The following is a 19,499-nucleotide window of genomic DNA, read 5'->3' on the forward strand; positions in this document are numbered from 1 at the left end:
ATAATGCTTTGCGCAGTGCTGCATTTTACAATTTGCGATAAGGCTTATTTAACAGAGAATAACAATAGTTTTAAGGCTGGTGTTTTTTTCACTGAAAATCTATCGTGATGACACATTACATTTTTTATAGTTTCTCTTTTTTTTCCTTCTATGCTTCATCAAGGTTCCTTGTTAAGAAACTCATCTAATAAATGTACAGTCTGTCCCGTCCCTAATTATCAACCACTTCCAGTCCCGATCTCATTACATGCAACGCAGAGCGCATTGATTCATTCATTAGTCTCTGTGCACCTGTTAACGAGCTCCATGCACCTGTTAACGAGCTACATCTTGACAATTACATGTATGTATTCATGTCTTGATCTCACACTTGCTGCTTGTGAATGTAGTACTTCCGGGGGAGTTCTTGTAACACCCTTTAGATACTGAAGCACACTTACCTACGTATGCATGTCCTATAAATATATGTCGGGTGTAGAGACAGTGTAATGTACAGTATGATCGACTACATAAGTGTCCTTGTATGTACCAGTATCATGCAATTAAAGTAACATGATTCACAATCGAACCTCATACAAAGAGAACTTTTATTTTCCATGCAGTATTCAGTAATATTACAGTTGAATAGATTTGACAGTTGGGATTTTCTCCCTTTTTTTTATGTGCCTTATTTAAAGGTATAGTCCATCATTTGTAATTTGTGCATTTTGTTCGTTTGAAGCAACAGAAGTGCTCAAGATCTAAAGAAGGGTGCTGAACAACTAACCTGATGAAGTTTCAGCTCAGGTTTAGCTGTATATTTCGAGAAAAACAACATCCTAGGATATCTCGATTCAAATCAAAAGTTGCTGAATCATGTTCTGATTTGGGCCTGAATTCAGCGTCCGAGACACGTTCTCACTGAGCCAATTGCAGCTACGCGATGTCGCTTACTGATCCGACGAATTATAGCAACCGCGCATGCGTGTGCGTCATGCCAATGCTTGCGCGCGCTTCGCCGAATAACAAAACCAACTACAAATTTGAATTTCCTACGGTGCTTCTTAGGAAGCACCGTTGAAAAAAGCCTTCTTTCGTTGATTTCTTCAAAATGACAGCTTGCCAGAAAGAATAATTTCACAGGGAGTTTTAAACTCCCTGTGAAATTATAATAGTCCCCTTACTACATTGTATCTTTCAACCAAGTATGTTATTCAACAATAATTACGCCAGTTACTTTTTGGATAGCTGCAAATGATGCACTCTGGCTTTAGCCAACAATGCCCAACATCCAGTTACCATGGTAAATGCTAATCAGAAATTATTCTTATCTATGGTAAATATTGTTTAGCTGCCTTCGGGTATCCAAGAGCCAAAGGCCAACTTATTACGAGTTGGATTATTTTCGTAAGAAGGAAACTTGTTTATTTGGCCTGAACTCGAGGAGACAACCCTTCAAACTGACAAATATTTATTTGAATAAGAACACTCAGTGCAAGCACACTCTCACTGTAACCATTTTTCATTCTACGCTTGTGTAGTGCGTGTATCCGATATGATTTCATTTTTTGCCACTCTCTCATGACAAGTATCTCTGTAACTGCCCAGGGCCCAGTCTTGCTGTGTTTGTTTGAGTTGCCAGATTTTGTTTATTTTGAGGTAAAAAAAAGAAGTGCCCTGTTGGCGATTCTCTGTTGAAGTATGCATTTCCTATGAGGTTATTTATAAGTCAAATATAAATCTACATTTTGCCATTGGACTAACACAACAAATGAGTAAATAAATTGTAATACATTTTATTTTAAATCCTAACGCATAATTCTGAACAACAGTAAAACTTTATTATCCAAACAGGGAGAAATTTCTTTTTCTTTTTTTCTTTCTTTTTTCACATGCACGAGATTAAAAATTCATACGAACAGGCAAGATACCGGTATTAACCGTAACGTACCTGATTCCATCAAAATCTGTTTTGAAGGATTTCTGCACATTCAGGACACCTCCATATTGAAAAAGTCGGGGGATTTTTATAGATTCAGGACAGTAAGCCTAGCGGTACTGCAGGATTTTGATGGATTCAGGATACCTCCATATTGAGCAGTTGGGGGACTTTGATGGATTCAGGATCTCAACAGTTTAACTCTTTGGCTATGTTTGGTGTGTATGAGGTATATGTACTACACCAGTTGGTGGATTCTAATGGACTCATTGGTAGATTCTAATGGACTCAGGACACAAAAAAAAAATTGCACAACAAAATTGGTGGATTTTGGTGGATTCAGGATACTTTCCAGTAAAAGTGCTCACTAAGAAATTATGCAAAAAGGCATGACATTAAATTAAAAATCAGACAAATAAATTAGGCCCTTGATTGACAAAACCTTGTTTCTTTGGGCTGACAAGCCGAAGTCTGCGCAAATGTATCCCAGTAGGCATCAGGGCAATCCCACGGTTACTCACGTTACATTTTTGTAACATGAATAACCAATTTTAAGCGTCTTGTTTATCATACATAACACATTTTTCTGGATGTCATCTTTGGTGCTTAGGTAGGTCTAGTTCTACTCTATCTACCATGGGGATAACAGTTATTGAACCTTTTCAGTAAGGTAATTACAGCCCAAGGAAACTCAAAAATACATCAAAAATGTAACATGAGTAACCGTGGAATTGCCCATCACTAATAATTCACATGTGGACCATCACAACTCGCTAAAAAAAGATGCCGGTATAACCCAGTAAATCCTTTCAGTACCGGTATTAGATGATTCATTCATTAATGATTGGAATGTTTCTTATGGCACACCGATCATGTAACAGCTGGCAACATATTTAAAATAATCTGGTGCAAAAATATGTGATCAGACAAACAGAATTATTACGATTGTCCTTGACGATATTCAAAACCGAATCTAGACTCATTTACAGCAGTGTTTACATGTTTCATAAACTGTGTACATGTACATTATACATATATTTATGCAATGTTTATGCCAACAGAAAATTGTGGTATACACAAAAACTTCTGACATGTTTTAATAGGTATTAAAGGGAATGTACATCATTGGCTTTTGCTGTAATTTTCAGAAATGAACTTTTTAAGGGGTTACTATATAATAGACCAAATATTGTTACACTGACATGTTTGAAGTTTTGTGTTCGAAAATGCTGGAAAAACCAAGAAAAACAAAAGTGTTCAAGTAGTCTGGTTCCCTGACTTCACTTAAGATAAAAGGGATCAATTTATAGATGCCGGAAAATTGTAAGGCAAGGGAACCAGTCTAGCTGGCCTGCACCCATTCATGAACATGTAACCAACAGCAAACAAAATTTGGACTGAAAAAAAAAAATATGGTAAATTTGGAGCAGTAGTTGAAAAATAGTTAGGTTTTTTTCAACAGTGGTCGGCCGACCACCGTTGGAAATTTATACAAAAATACCATTAAATTTGTGTTTAAAGTAATGTGCATACATGCACCTTTTTACAAAGTTCCTGCATACCGGTACATAGGCCTACATGTGTACATGTGATGTATGATAAAAATGTTTCTCCCCGAGACTGATCCTCACTTTACTGATTGGGACTTTCTTACTGATAGTGTAAAAGGGGGAGTTTTCACAATTAAAACTTGAAATATTTTTAATTGTTTATGATATTTATATTATAGGCCTATTGGTGACAAAAACATGTTTTTATTTATGTAGTTATGCCAAATTGTCAATATCATACATTTTTTGCTTTTTGCTTATTTATTAACCCTAACCTCCCCAACTTCATCAAAATCCATCCCTCCATTTTGGTGGATTTTGGGGGACTTGGTCCTACAGGCCTGGTTTGACTAAATATTGTTGGAGTATGATGGACTTGGGCCTGGAGGCCTAAAACAAAGCATGCATTGGAAGCAGTACGACTGATGAATTTTCCCGGACTTGGTCCAGTACGTACCGGTAGTAAAAGACAGGGGGAGTTAGGGTTAATGTACAACATGTACAAGATACGACACAAATTCTGTGTTTAATAATTATTCAAGGATTTCTAGGAACTATCTCTCCAAGCAAATAGGAAATTAGACTATAAAGCACAGCACGAGTACATCTGAGTGGCTCTCACATGTTTGGATTCATTGTCCAATTTTCCCTTTTTTATTTGTTTTGCACTCAATCAAGGACCAGTGCAAAGTTCTCTCTGACTTCACAAACGGTGAATCTCAAAAATGTGAACTTTTGACTCCCCAACCCAAGGTTATGTCTATACCAACATTACACTGTTTTGTGATCTGCACTGCTGTGGCTGTCACCCTATGTGTGTGTGTAGCAATTTGTGACATATTGCGGTGTAACATGAGGATATGGAGGACTTTAAATTCTTGTTTGTATTCTGTGCATTTCACATAGAGCTACATTAAATTACTAGAGCGCTAACTCGTCATTCTGCGCGCGGAGACACTTTGAAGCCGTCCTGGGCGCAGACATTTTGAATTCATGTGCGTGTTTGTAGAACATAATGAAATTAGATAGATTGAATTTTGAAAGTGTACTCTACATGCAACGCGCAAGTAGAACATACGCAAACAACTTAAGTGCGTCATTGATGCTTCAAAAAAACGTGACGGCAAGAAGCATCTGCAGCGAATACGCGCACGCGTTGCGCTGTTTGCGTAGAGCAAAATGACACGCTCATTGGCTTATCGGCTTCGATAACGCACGGGTATGGAATACAAATGCAGATGCAAATAGCCGTACAAAAGCCGTACAAAATTTCTAGGTCTCCATAGGTTTGTGCACAAACATGGATGCGCCCAGCAGGCATTACTTTGTACACAAAGTTAGCGCTCTAGTAATTTAATATAGCTCTATGGCATTTCATCACTGTCTATGTCTATATCAGTGAATATCTGAAATAGTCTGTTAAAAGAAGCACAGTTACTATTCCCCTGCCATGTCTTTAACTAACACAGGCTGGTCATCAACAGTTAGATCATTTTTCAAGCAGGCACTGTGACTAGTCAAATTCAGTCAACAGACAAAAGCAGGCAACTGGTAGGCACAAGCTGTCTTATCAAGAACCTACAGTCGAACACAGCTGTATCAAGTTACATTTAACAGTCACAGCCAGTCAATCCTGCTTTATGCAGGCAGGGAGCTCTTGTTAACCATTAAATACGGATTTTGACTGAAAGGAAAACTTTGCACAGAATGAACATTGTACACTGTGTGTTTGCATAGGAGGGCTAATGTACAATAAGGCACAATACTGGTACTTGTTTGCACCGGTGCATTATGTTAAAGGTACATATTATTTGCTTTTGCTGTAATTTTCAGATAAGGATGGACTTGGGGGTAAACTTATTTTATAGCAAATATTGTTAGTTACACTGACCTGTTAAAAGGTTTGTGTTCATAGATGAACAAATGCTGTTCTTGTAGTCTGGTTTCCTGACCCTACTTCATTAACAATGGAGCAATTTATAGACGTTGGGGAATTGTCGGGTCAGGGAGCCAGACTAGCTGGTTTGTAACCATTCACGGATATGTAACCAATTGCAAGCAAAATGTGGACTAACTAAATTTGGTAAAATGGGGGCAGTGTTTGAAAAAAGTCAGTTTCGTTTTCCAACAATGGTCGGCTGACCATCGTTGGGTAGTTTTTGTTTATTTGCAAATATTGTTACTTTCAAAACCATACAGGTAAAGTATGCCTGCAAAAACCATCCTCAATCACTGATGCAAGAAAAATATTTCAAAAATGCAGACATGTAATCTACAGTCTCAAAGGAAATACACATGTTAAAAGGACTTGGTATTCAGTATTCATACTTTTGTCATTGTCTGACCCAATACTCCAATTTAGCCAATTCCCAACATGTAGAATGAATATTCATGACATTCCAACATGTAGAATGAATATTCATAACATCTCAACATTCAGGATGAATATTCATGACATCTCAACATTCAGAATGAATATTCATGACATCCCAACATGTAGAATGAATATTCATGACATCCCAACATTCAGAACGAATATTCATGACATCCCAATATGTAGAATGAATATTCATGACATCAAATCCATTGTAACCTCGCATGTTTAGTGGCAATACAGCAAGCGGAAAGTAATATGCATGTATGGATATGATGCGCAGGCAAAAATATCACATAACGTGGTCGATAGCTCAACTGTAGTAGTACAAACGTCTTATCATTTTTAGCTGCAGGATAGCAACTCAACAAATTATCCTGTCTCTCCGTTAGTTAGTTAGTTAGTTAGTTAGTTAGTTAGTAACAAACGTTGACATTGTCCACTGCTTCTACATATGTGATGCGATCAAGCTACATATGTAAATGAGTCATTTGTCAGGAACTTTCATTTGGAGATTCAGGCCAAAATAGGGCCACTTCATCACCTATTGTTGTTCTGACTTCCACAATATTTTAACTATGTGAAAACCATATGAAGGGTGAATCTTTTCAAAATGTCAGACATGTACCAGTCTAGCATTAGGCTTCAAATTGAAATCACTTGGCTTCACTCAGGTACAAACTGTTGAAGACTGAAGAAACATTTCCTTTAAAAACTGAATTGAGACCTCAAACTTGATTGGTGACATACTGAGGACCGTGTCTGTGCCTCATGAAAATGTTGGAGAATTTTGTTGGCTTAAGAAAGTTGGACTGATTTTGTTTTTGCATGATTTTCTGCATTCAAGGTCTCAGTCTGGATTACGTCCCAACATTATCATGGAGAAACAACAGTAGACTTACACTTTAGCGTTTGAGGGTGGTTCCCATGCTAGTTCCCCTGTCCTCAGATTGCCGTACATCGGCCGCTGGGTCTTGGGCTCGATTATCTCCACCCATTCTACCCTAGAGTCAGACAAAAGACAACAAAAAGGAAAACACGCTAGGTTGGGATCACATTGTTTACATTCTCATTAAAAATACTTCACAATTATATCTGAGTGTTATCATGCTCTGGTGTTTCAGAGGCAACAGAGGCGTGGGTTCGAGCCCGAGCCCGGACACTTGTGCCCTTAAGCAAGGCACTTAACCATTATTGCTTTGTCCTTCGGATGGGACGTAAAGCCGTAGGTCCCGTGTGTTCTATAACACACGTTAAAGAACCCAGTACACTTATCGCTAAGAGAAGGGGTTCGCCCCGGTGTTTCTGGCAGTGCGATTATCTTCAGCCATGAAGTCTGCACTGGTAAGGAAGAAGAAGAGGAAGTACCAGTAGGCCTAATTGTTCAGCAATTGGCGAGGATAACCCACGAAAGTATCTTGACTTATTTCCAGTGGGGTCTCTTGGGGGCCTGGCAGAAGATGTGGAACTGGAAGGAAATTAATTTTAGATGTGGGAGGAAAACCCCAGAATGATATTCTAGGGAAAACCCACTGAATCAGGCAGGGACTGAAAACCCAATCCACATATTGGACCAGGCAGGAATCGAACCCGGGTCACAGCGGTGGAAGGTGAGCAAAGTACCGCTACGCCAACCTGATCCCCCAGCCTAAAGTACACAGGAACTCTTGTTATAAAAGCCTTGCCACTTATCTGTTAAGATATTTCCTGTAAGATAAAACAGTGTACATATTAAATTGAAAGTGAATGTAGAGAACACTGTACATTGTGGTTCAATGAACTTCAATTGGAGAAAATGTAGGGCTTAGTTTCATGTAGCACAGAATATTGTGTAAATAAACAGTCCGTACATGTAGGAACCTGATGCCACTTTGTAGGGTGATTGACCTATCGCGTTAGAATCGCGTCAACGCAGCTTATGAAATATTGTCCAATTACATGATATACAAATAGATGCGGAACACGCAAAATCTTAGACAAACAAAACCTAGTGCACAACAATTCCATAGGGTTGTCTAAGGGGCGTGGCTAACTTGCAAACGATGATAGGTCAATTGCAGTTGTATGCAAATTTAATAGTGAGTACTGAAAAAAATTCAGCAGTTTGAACAAAATAAAGTAAGTAAAACTGTATTAAAAACAGGATATTGTTCCCGTAAAACATGTAAAAACATTTTGGTTTTTATTCAGGAGCATTTCAAAGGTGTTTATCTGAATCTGAATGGCATAGTTGGCAAAACATTGATCAGAAAACATCAACCATTTGTCCCATGCAAGCACCAACTTGTTTGGAAAGAATGTTGCAACCTGACGCTGCTTTTTCTTCATGCATGTATCATCTCAATGAGGGTCAGTCGTTGCCAAAATGATAAGACATAAAACTGGGACTGAAAAACATTTCCAATTTTGTTAGGAAATACTTAGAAAATTTTCGTGACTCTCCACAGACTTTGTACACAACCGCTGAAATAGCATCAAGTTGCAACATTCTTTCCACTTGTTTTTTAAAGATATTTTAACTGTAAACAAAACTAAAACTAATTGCAAGCAAGCTCTCAAGATACACAGAGCCCTATGTTTTTAAAATCATCCAAACTTAATTCGCAAAAGTCAGTTGTGACAGCTATGGAGGAAATAACAATGGGAACTTCACGCTACGACTTCCCGTCAAAAATACACAGGGCCTGAATAATGTTCGACCTACAAAATCTGCGTGTTATTTATTGTGCACCCACATACGCAGGAAATTCATGAACACACAAGGCCAACACAAATCGATCTTTTCTCTTGGAAATGTACAAAACCAGAGACCAAAAAGACCCCGTAGAATGTACCAAAATGAATTCTACTAACCTCTCTGTCATCTTGGCGGGCTACAGGAAAATAGCCCCTGAAAAACGCGGCAGGAAAACTGCAATACTAACTCAGGAAGTAGTCGGGAATGCATTGCCACTGTCCGCCATGTTGTTTAATTATGTTAATAAGTTGTGACGTAGCACCACTCCGGCTGACACACCGTGCACCAGTCTTGGATGACTAATAAAAAAAATCATGTTTCTTCGAATTATGAGTGTTACTATTTTAAGACGCTGTGAGTAATCTAGTCTCAGTTCCGATTTTCAACTTTCAGGAGGAGAGGGGGCGTGCCGGGAAACGCTGCATTTCCAGGCACCCTCACCCAGCAGCGTAGCAAGGGGGAACCGGGGGGGGGGGCACATGCCCCCACAAATTTCCTGTGCCCCCCAGGTGCCCCTTCCCTTAACCCAACAGCTTTTGTTGTGAATAAATTGTTAAGAAAAAAAAGCACCCTTTAGCGTCAGAAGAGGTTCAGACACCCCCACCACCACTACCACCACCACCCACTGGAAAGTTGGAGAAAATGTTGTTGTTTGGTCCGCCCTTGGTCCCCTCATAACATGCTGGTACCCCCCCCCCCCCCAACCCCGTCTATGCCACTGCCCTCCTTACTTCTTCCCTCATGACCTGATAACAGTTCTAAACGCAATTCTTCGGAAGTTCAAAAACTCATTGAGATTTCTATTCTAAACATTTCTGAAAAATCTCCTGACTGAATTAAGAAGAAGCGTGGTCTAAAATTCCGCCCCAATTTCGTCTAGGCATGGAGGAAGGCCGGACTCCTCCATGGTCTAGGCCGCGCTTTTTTGGTTTTCCAGAAAAAAAAAGTTTTCTTCGAGTTGTTATTTTGTGCACGTTTGCCGCATAAAAAATCAATGTGTGATAATATTACTCTCTGAATTCCAAAGAGTGAAATTAAGACTAGACGTTTTAGAGTGAAAATCACTCTCATTTTAGATTGAAAAACTCTGGGGGAAAAAAAAACCACTTCAGTCGAAGCTCGAGTAAAAACTTGATCGTTTCCGACTGTGGGAGTGAATCTTCACTCGAATGGAGTGAATTTTCACTCTTTGGAATTTAGAGAGTACCCAGTGTTTGTTTGTATCTCCATAATTTCCATCAAAAGTTACTAATTGTGTTTTAATTACATTGGTAAGTCTGGCAGTCGGGGTGTCTATTTATGTGTGCGAGCCCGGACCTCAAACGTCAACACCCAAATATCAGGTGAGAAAGTTCTTCAAGATTTTTTTTTCTCAGAAAACTCCTCTTACAGATACCGGGCTTTTAGATTAGGTGGTTTTTTTTTGGGGGGGGGTATCATAGCTACTCTATTATTTACTACTTTATGGCAATGCCCGGCTATAGCCATGAAATAAATCATCAAATCATCTTTAAAACTATATCATGACCCTGTACATCTATTTATTACTTTATCTCTTATCAACTTGACAAGAAACAAATTCGGAATAAATTTGGAATTCCTATTCCGAATTTCCAGACCAGAATTTCTAGAGAATAATATGTTCTTCATAACACACGCTCATATACGATGATAAAAAGAAGCCACAACTAGAGTACAAAGCACGTTACCAACTGAAATATTAATTATATGTTTCGGTAAATTTATAAAGTAACAACAAATTGAACTTTACTGGCCGTAACACCTGTTAAAGAATAATTATCGGTATTCCCTCTTTGTTGTGTGCATGAAGGTCACCCACACTGCGCATCGATCAATTAAAATAGTTGCTTCGTTGGTTTAATTAGTGCATGGACCATGGTCAAGTACAGTAGAAAACAGTCACCGTGAACAGTATTGTGGGTTGGAGGACAATGAAGACCTTCTTTGGAGCAGGGGCAGGAAAAACAATGCATCCCTTCTTGAAGGAAATATGCCTACACCAGCCGTTTTTCATTCATAGAGCGATACATCATCTTTTTTATTTAATGTTTCCTTTAATTATTTTAAAAGTATACAGGAAACGTAGTGATGAGATTATGAGAAGAAATTAATTTGCTCCAAATGTGTGACGAAAAGAGTAGAGTTTGTGGTATTGGTGGCAGCAGTCAGTCTTTCCAACCATTTTTGGAGCCCAGACATATAAACGCACGTCTAGCCGCACGGTGTGTGTAAAGGGCGCCACCATGTGCCCAACCCCACCGAGCAGTACAGTTTATTGAATCCATACAGTAGCAGGATATCTCCATGTATACTAGTTTCTTTTCCACCCGTAAAATGTAAATATCCACAAAAAATATTCTTACTGTTGAATAAAGAATAAAAACAAGCACTCTGTCAATTAGATTTAGTATATTGAGTACAATTTAACAATATTTAATTATTTATTGTTGGTAAGTAATCAATGAAAATAAACAAAAGTAATAGCTTAGTCTGTGTGACGCGTGACGAGACCACCCAAAAATATCTGTCCTTTACCCTATAGATTCTGGGAGAATAAGGCTGCACACAGCACAACCGTGGCGTGATCGCGTGATTGGCTCGATAAGGTGGAAGAGATTAGGTGCCAGAAAGAGTCGAAATCATGCCTGAATTTACTCCATTTGGTGCCCTTAACCCAGCTCTTGCAACGCTCGGAGCTGTGGTTGCATTCTACGCCGTTTTTCGCCTGGTTACGTCCCTCCTGAACGGTCTGAAGGCATTCTTTCTGGCTGGACCGCTTGGGCTGAGTGCGAATGTGAAGAACTACGGAGATTGGGCAGGTAGGCGGGCCTGGGGACGGGGGGGGGGGGATTCTAGAGGGGGAAGTTTCTTGATGGGCACTATGATTTACCCACAAACATTAGTGGGGCTAATCATTGACTGGCTAATTATGATTGAAATGATTCACAACCAAACATTCATTCATAAAGTCTTTGAATTTATTTGGGGGGGGGGATTGTGGGCAGGCCTCTCCCACACTAGCCTAGCCTAGGCCTCCCCCTCCCCCTCAAAATTGGAGAGCTGAGACTGGGTAGAAATAGCCTTGAAAAAAATGTTGCAACCTGACGCCACTTCCGCCTGTCCGCGATGGTTTCAAAAGACGCAAAAATGTGTAAAAAGAGGGAGACCAGAAGGTGCACCACCTCACTCGTCACGCATCGCAACTCAATCTCTGCTCATTAATTAGCTTTTTTATCTCGCAAGGCGAAGGGCGTCCATGGCTTCAATATAAAGGATGTTTTCCTTTTTTTTGGTTTCAGCTGTTACAGGAGCTACAGATGGCATTGGCAAAGCGTACGCTGAGCAGGTAAATCAATCACAGCAACTATTCCTTCTGATGAAAAAAATTATAGGCTAGAGAAGTTTTAAACTAGGTTTAAGAGAACTCGGATCTAGGCCTATGTCCAGATGGTACTCAGCAATGTCTACTTCCAGATGGTGAGAGGAGACAATGAGAAGAAATTACAGTTTTAGAGGCGGGAAGAAAATCCCAGATGAATATTCTGGGGGAAAACCCACAGAATCAAATAAGGACTGAAAACCCAATTGGCCCAGGCAGGAATCGAACCCAGGTCACAGCGGTGGAAGGCTATAAGAAAGAACTGCTTCACTAACCTGACTCCCAGTGGCAAATTGTTGGCATGGGAATATAGGTATTTATATTGAAAACAAGTCATTTTTGAGCAAAATCTGGTGGAAAATAAATGAAAATTGCAACCCTCCTGGATCTTCCGACATCTACCGGGAGGTTTCTGCACAATTGAGGATGGTATAAAAACCAGTTAACTTACCTTGCATAATACGTGCTGCCCTTTGAAAAAGTGGAGTTGGATAAGCCAGTGGTAAAAATTCATGATGTCCGCGCCCACATGTATGCAAAATGTTTCTTACACAGCAGAAGATTTTGAAGCATTCAGGAAATTTCCTTGTGAAAATGTTCAGATTGATAATAAATAACTGTTTTGGAATTCAAATATTTGACCTTGTTGATTGTTTTGTAGCTGGCAGCGAAAGGATTGAACATCATATTACTCAGCCGATCGGAGGATAAGCTGAATAATGTTGCTGCAGAAATCGGTTAGTTTATCCATCTGGACCATTTTACCAAAATATTGTAACAATTTCATAGCGCTACTTCTAATCCAAAGCAGAAATATTGATCTGTTTTCCTGAGGTTTCTTGGTTCCTTCTGTCCCCGTACCCCAGAATCCAAGTACAGCGTGAAAACCAAGACTATCGCTGTGGACTTCACCGGTGGTGAAGAGATCTACACTAAAATCGCCAAGGAGGTCGCAGGTCTTAGTATCGGTGTCTTGGTCAACAACGTTGGGATATCTTACCGCTTCCCAGAGTACTTCCACGAGATCCCCGACCGACAAAAGGTTTGTTGTTTGCTCAGAGTGTAATTGTTAACACCCCAAGTATGGTATCATCCCAACTATGGGCTCCGTGCACAAGTACCCCCTCAACGGTAAGGAAGGGAGAGTTAGGGGAGACGACTGGCAGAGACATTCGAACACCGTTGATGCTCACGAGGAGACGCTGTGGCTTTGTGAACATTCAGAAAAAAATATTTGTGCGTACTTTGGGCCAAAGGCGCGCAAACCAGTACGCACACATGGTGTGTCCTGTCTACGAGCTCTCAAAGGTAGTAAATTAGCGCCCTCTATGTTGGTGCACGGAGCCCATAGCTGGGACCATCTGGTCATAAAGTAACCTTTCCAAGGTTTGAGAGACTCTTTCAAGATATTTCTTTCATGCTTTTTCTTTCCTTTTTTTTTTTTTCGTTGTAGATGCTGATGAATATGTTGAATCTGAACTGTATGTCCGTCACACAGGTAAGATGAACTAAATGAAATTACTTAAAATAAAAAAACATTTAACCTTCGACCTGTAGAAAACATGAACCTTTTTCAATCAACCCAATGGAATACCGAAGTGAATACGTCATGCGCACAAAAGTGTGTGAGAGAGACATTAGCGTGTGATTCAGCCTGTGAACCAACACGCGCGCGTACTCCATTTGTTTGCACTACACTTTCTGGTTCTTAATGACGTCACACTTCGGTACTTCATAGACCTAAGACATAATGATGTCACGCTTTGTTTACAAGTGTGCTTTCATATGGGAGGCAGGTGGGGAAGCCAGCCAATCGCGGGTCCCAAAGAAAAGCGTACATGTAACAAAGCGTGACGTCATTATGTCTTAGGTCTGTGAGTCAGTTCTTAGCCTGCAGTTATTCAATTTGTCAATGCTGTTTGTTTTGAGGCAATGCAGTACAAGATTGCGTGACATCATCATGTTTATTTTATTTCTTTGCAGATGACTTCGATTGTTCTTCCCGGAATGCTTGACAGGTAAACGCAGACTTCACTACTTACTTGTCAAGGTCTTGGACCGGACTTTGTGTTATTTACGCTCAGCCGTGCATAAATTTAGGCCTAGATTTATACTTGAAATCCTCCGCACTGCTCCAGGATGTCACTGGCTCTGCCTCAGCATATTGACAGTGATTGCTGGTTTTTTTTGCAGGATTGAGGCAGTGGTCACCCCTCCAAGGACCACATTCAAGAACTAACGGAGGATTTTGCAGGATTAAGGCTGTATGCAATTTTTACATGGAGGCAGGTGGAGGATTTCGCAGGATTGAATTTGCATCCTAACAAAAATACCTAGGGAGTTAGGGTTAACCCTAACGGATCTCAAGCCATCAAACCCCAACGGCATGTTTTGTTGGAATCTGTCAGGATGGGTACAGTACCCCTAAACTGACAGTCTTTTACATTGGGTTGGCACACCTCCAGAATCAAAGTCAGAAATATGTGTGTGCAGTTTCCCATATGGTGTTGGAACTTGCCAGGATGGGTATGGTTCCTTGAAGAAATTTCTAGGGAGTTGGGGTTAATCAATCACTCAATTTCTGTGTTAACAAACCCGAACGACACTTGATGCTTTATTTCAATGGTCTAGATCAAGGCAGTGTCTTATCTTCGTTACTTTGTCTCACATTAGGGGAATGTTAAGTTTGGTTAAAACAATCTTTTTTCGTTGGTTTGGCTTACAGGAAGAAAGGCATTGTGGTCAATGTGTCGTCTGCGTCCGGCATGCAACCAAGTCCATTACTGACGGTGTACTCTGCTACCAAGGTATATCGAGATACAACCTTGTTGCATGGAGCGTATTCCCGCGAGATACGACTTTGTTGCAGAATGGAGTTACGACCGTGTTGCACTGACGCGACGATATAAAGAGTCCTTTCATAATAATGTGGTGCTAATAGAGCGCTTTATACCAAAGGTCTCAAGGCGCTTCACAATTATTACCCCTGTTCATCAGGCCATGAGACCAGTTTTTGCAGCAGCTTGAGATCAGCGCAATCTGGTCTCTACCTTCACGGTGCAACAAGGTCGTATCTCCTAAAATGACATAAACGCAAAACGCAAGTTTTAGAATGTCAAAAGGTCGTATCTCGCTTAAAATAACCCGGATGTACACGCAAAGTCAATGGACGTCGAGATACGACGTTGTAGCACGGAGCGTATTCGCGCGAGATACGACTTTGTTGCAGAATGGAGTTACGACCTTGTTGCACTGACGCGACGATATAAAGAGTCCTATCATAATAATGTGGTGCTAATAGAGCGCTTTATACCAAAGGTCTCAAGGCGCTTCACAATTATTACCCCTGTTCATCAGGCCATGAGACCAGTTTTTGCAGCAGCTCGAGATCAGCGCATTCTAGTCTCTACCCTCACAGGTACCCATTTATACTCCTGGGTGGTGAGAGGCAATAGTAGTAAAGTAAGTGTCTTAACCAAGAACACAAGCACCAGCGCAATCTGGCCTCTACCCTCACAGGTACCCATTTGTGCTCCTGGGTGGCGAGAGGACAGTTGTAGTAAAGTGTCTTACCCAAGAACACAAGCACCATGTTCCCCATCATTGTTCGAGCCCACATACCACTACGGCATCACATGAGTCAAACATCTCATCCACTGTGAGTGATGATATTGTTCATCCTCTCCATTGCAGGCTTACGTTGATTACTTGACTCGAGCTTTGCAGACGGAATATGCCTCCAAGGGGATCATCTTCCAGGTAGGTCAAAGGTCACGTATCTCAGGGTTCAACCGTTGATCTCCATTAGTAAGACTGGATAGGACACAGCGCCCTCCATCTTGTGCACGCACGCGTAGTCATCGGTGAGGGTTTGAAAGTTTGAAATGCGTTCGTCACACAGACCATGCAGCACGCGCATGTTACGCGTGCGCAGTCGCAGACGTTAAACCTGCACTGTACTACCCAGCTGTTTGTGTCCGCGTTTTCCGAATCTTCACTGCGGGCAAGTACACGCGTGTCTTATCCAGTGTCATATCCCGTCTTACTAATGGAGATCAATGGGTTCAACAGTCAGGAAATGCGGGAAAGTTTCAGAACTTGGAAGGAAATGTTGGAAAAGCAAATTTTTATAATTTTCTTCACTTTTAGATGACGACAGGCAGAGCTTTCCTTGTATCTTAAATGTTAGTGGTCGCAGTGTGCTGTGACATTTTTAAGAGCTATACAGAAAGCATGTGTGATGATATTACACATGTAATGGCTACCGGGAGCGTCGATGTAATTTCAAAATCAGATTGGTGTTTATCGGAGGCCAAGTTTATTCTGTAGTCTCCTGATTCCTGTTTTCTGTTTTTTGAATCAATTAGTCCGTCCTGCCATTCTTCGTTTCCACAAAGATGAGCAAGATTCGACGTTCCTCGATCACCATTCCGACGCCGACAGCGTTCGTCCGTAGCGCCCTGGCTACTCTCGGCATTGAGGATAGGACCAACGGATGCCTGTCACATTCTATACAGGTATTTATAGGTTGTGGGTTGCCTAAAAAAATTTTTTTTAATTAAGTCATTGAATGAAATATTGGTTGTGGGTTGCCCCAAAAATTTAAATTTAGCCATTGACTGAAATATAGGTGGTGGGGTTGTACATTTTGATGAGGCCTGAAATTCAGTGGCATATCCCGAGGGGGGGGGGGGGTTAGAAGGGTGCCATTTTCCCCTCCCTCTCCCCACCCCTGTCTTCCTTCCCTGGTCCAACCCTTCTCCTCCCCGGCATAAAATGCTGGATACGCTACTGCTGAAATTCTGAAGCTTTCAAAACGAAGCGAGCATGTTTTTTTTGTGTTGATCTGTTTGTGTTCATCTAGGGTTGGGCAGTTGACGTTGCCCCTGAATGGCTGGTGAACAAAGTCTTGGTGTCCACGTTTCTTGACTACCGCAAGAGATCCCTCCAGCAGCTTGAGCAGAAAAAGGACAAATAGACATTCCTGAAACTCTCAGTTTTTAAAGGATGGTTGTGTGGACATTTTGTACTTTCAGATGCTCATCATTTCATTTGAAATGCTTTTTGTAGCCCAAATAGGCGCATTCATGACGTAGTGTCCTTTTTAAGTCATTGAATATCATTCCTATTGCTAAGATGTGTGGTGTGGTCTAAATGATTTCTAATTAAATTACAAATTCAAGCAGCTCAATTTTGCAGATGTGAATTTTAATCAACAGCAGTAGTGTATGCAAAATCATTTTGTGTGAGGAATCTTGTAGGTCTTGATTTGTGATGCCTGAAAATCGGTGGCATGTCTGCAGGGGGGGGGGGGAGCCATTTACCCCCCCCCCCCACCCCTCTCCTCCTCTCCCGGCATAAAACGCTACTGCTGAAATTCTGAAGGTTACAGACCAGTAAATAAACGTCCATAGACCCCAATGGTAAATGCTCCCACTTGAGAAATTCGGGAAAAATACTCGCAACTCTCCAAGGTGTTCGAGACACACATCAAATTAAAGCTTATTTCATCATCTTTCATTTTCTTTTCAATTTTTGGGGGGTCAACTGATGACTTTTTGGAGAAATTTCCATCCGAAGATGATCATTCCTGAAAATAGTTCTGAAGCCCATCGCCATTTTGAAAAAACGATACCTACACTCCATTGCAAAATAGAGCGCTTTAAGGGCCCCAATTTCATCCAAATTGAACGAAACTACAAGCTCACAGTCCTGTGCACGGCTTCCACCCATATTTTTTACAAACCCTCAAGTTCATGGCCCACAGCATGCTCAAATACTGAAGATTTTGAGGGCATGCAAATCGTGATTTGGCCGGCATAGGCAATTTCGGACTGATTTACTGGTCTGCAACCTGCAGCTTTCAAAACAAAACGAGCATGTTTTTTTGTATTCATCTGTTTGTGTTCATCCAGGGTTGGGTCGTTGACGTTGCTCCAGCGTGGCTGGTGAACAAAGTCACGGTGTCCATGCATCTGGGCATCCGCAAGAGCGCCCTCCGGAGGCTGGAGCAGAAAAAGGTCAATTAGACATTCCTGAAACTCTGGCCTCATCTGCAGATTTGGAGACTCCTGGGGTCCATTGCCTACTTCAGGGACATCAGATCTTACAAAATGAGGCTTAAGTATAGAGTACATTATTTCCATTTGATATGGGAATTTAAAAGTTTCTGAATGATTCTTAAGCAAAGATTGAAACTGGAAACGAAGCCATGATTTCAAAAATGTCCATATACTCTGACTTATGCAGTGTCTATAGGTATATAGGTATACAGCACTGGCATTGTAAACTTGTATCACTTCACAATTGTCCACGTAAATGTATAGGATTTGTTCAAGTAACTTTGAGTGGTCAAATTCTGGCTAGAACGATAATGTCAATGATTTCCATTGTTTGGCAGTGAATGTTTTTTTTTTAAATAATAATTTTGAAGATTTAACACATGACTTTCAAGAAGTGAACGTGCTAGTTGTGCACAGATGCACTTTTCAAAAAACAGCCAAAGAAATTGTACAAATTATCTTTGTAACGTGATTGGTTGAATTAATTTTGGTGGGAAATACCTTGATCGAGTCGTGCTTAAGCTGGTAATTATGTTTATCATGCTTGTCGATCTATGTAAGTGTGTTTTCTTTTTAAAAAGTTGATTGTTTTATGCCAATTTTAAAATTACTGGATCATCAGCAAAAGTGTTTGTATAATTTTTTCATGTTTATATCGAGAGGATTTTTCAGGGTTCGTTTCATTCATGAAAATATTGAAAAATTGCAACAGCTAATAAAATGGTTATGTTCAGCAAACTAGTGTCCGGTGAAAAAATGTAAATGATTTCTAAATGTTTAAAATGACGCTTCAATCTGCATATTTGTGAGGCGTTCTGGCAAAATGAGGCGAAATAATTTTCATATTTATTAATATTTGTGATCTTTGATACGACTACTGAACGTTTTAAAGAAAGAGTATAAAAAACTATGGAATAAAAATGTTTTTAAGGGAAAACGTGTTGCATTTTTCATTTTCACGAACACACAACTCAAAACTTTACTGGCCCTTTTGCTCAGTATAATACTGTCTTGACGTGTCAACTGGTGATTATTGTGAACTTTAAACAGCATAATTTGTCAACGAAATGTCCGATTGAAGTGCAACAAACGGTGGTGTAAGGAGACTTCCATTCTCTTTTCTAGAACCCACAGAAGCTCATTTCAACCTCTGCCCAGTTCTGTCTCATTTTGCCAAATTGCCGCACATTTTGCATATTATGAATATTTTAATGTTTCTAAAAAGTGGTGCCATCAGATTCATTCCAAAGACATCCACAGCCAGTTGAATTAAGATGTTTGCATCAGTTTTGCGTCCATAATTGCAAGGCATTGTTATTTTATACTCGTATTGTCAATTGAAAGCTTTGTAATATTTAGGATTTGTTGAAATTGAGTGAAAGTTGTTAATAAACATAATTTTCAAATTCGCAATATTTGTATCGAAGCCATATTTCTTATTAAATTAAGGCACAGACA

General features: G+C 40.3%; 2 protein-coding genes across 3 annotated transcripts in view; one reads left to right on the forward strand and one right to left on the reverse strand.

Annotated features, from left to right (window-relative positions):
• The window catches only part of LOC119725693 (putative uncharacterized protein DDB_G0271606), a 60,408-nt gene extending 51,576 nt beyond the window's left edge, over window positions 1-8,832 (reverse strand). Inside the window, 2 exon segments of the mRNA XM_038197218.1 lie at window positions 6,745-6,846; window positions 8,696-8,832. Coding sequence (XP_038053146.1) covers window positions 6,745-6,846; window positions 8,696-8,706 — 113 coding nt within the window. The 5' untranslated portion in view covers window positions 8,707-8,832.
• Window positions 8,833-11,142: 2,310 nt separating this feature from the next.
• LOC119725698 (very-long-chain 3-oxoacyl-CoA reductase-B-like) lies at window positions 11,143-19,006 on the forward strand. 2 transcript variants are annotated; one of them, XM_038197225.1, is made up of 10 exons: window positions 11,143-11,419; window positions 11,900-11,946; window positions 12,641-12,716; window positions 12,846-13,021; window positions 13,433-13,477; window positions 13,963-13,997; window positions 14,705-14,786; window positions 15,673-15,738; window positions 16,347-16,496; window positions 17,895-19,006. In XM_038197225.1, the coding sequence occupies exons 1-10, from the start codon at window positions 11,242-11,244 to the stop codon at window positions 18,006-18,008; spliced, it is 969 nt and encodes a 322-aa protein (XP_038053153.1). In that variant the 5' UTR covers window positions 11,143-11,241; the 3' UTR covers window positions 18,009-19,006. The 2 variants fall into 2 exon arrangements, with proteins under 2 accessions (XP_038053153.1, XP_038053154.1); XM_038197226.1 differs by lacking the exon at window positions 17,895-19,006 and adding an exon at window positions 16,844-17,162.
• The last annotated feature ends 493 nt before the right edge of the window (window positions 19,007-19,499 follow it).

Source organism: Patiria miniata, unplaced genomic scaffold (genome assembly GCF_015706575.1).
Source record: "Patiria miniata isolate m_02_andy unplaced genomic scaffold, ASM1570657v1 HiC_scaffold_19, whole genome shotgun sequence".
In the NCBI taxonomy this organism is placed as follows: Eukaryota; Metazoa; Echinodermata; class Asteroidea; order Valvatida; family Asterinidae; genus Patiria; species Patiria miniata.

Bases quoted from the DNA above. Each gene is read 5' to 3' on its own strand.
- LOC119725698 (XM_038197225.1), top strand. From the start codon at position 11,242: ATGCCTGAATTTACTCCATTTGGTGCCCTTAACCCAGCTCTTGCAACG. The intron at 13,478-13,962 runs GTAAGATGAACT...ATTTCTTTGCAG, and splicing joins ACTGTATGTCCGTCACACAG to ATGACTTCGATTGTTCTTCC. The intron at 16,497-17,894 runs GTATTTATAGGT...GTGTTCATCCAG, and splicing joins GCCTGTCACATTCTATACAG to GGTTGGGTCGTTGACGTTGC.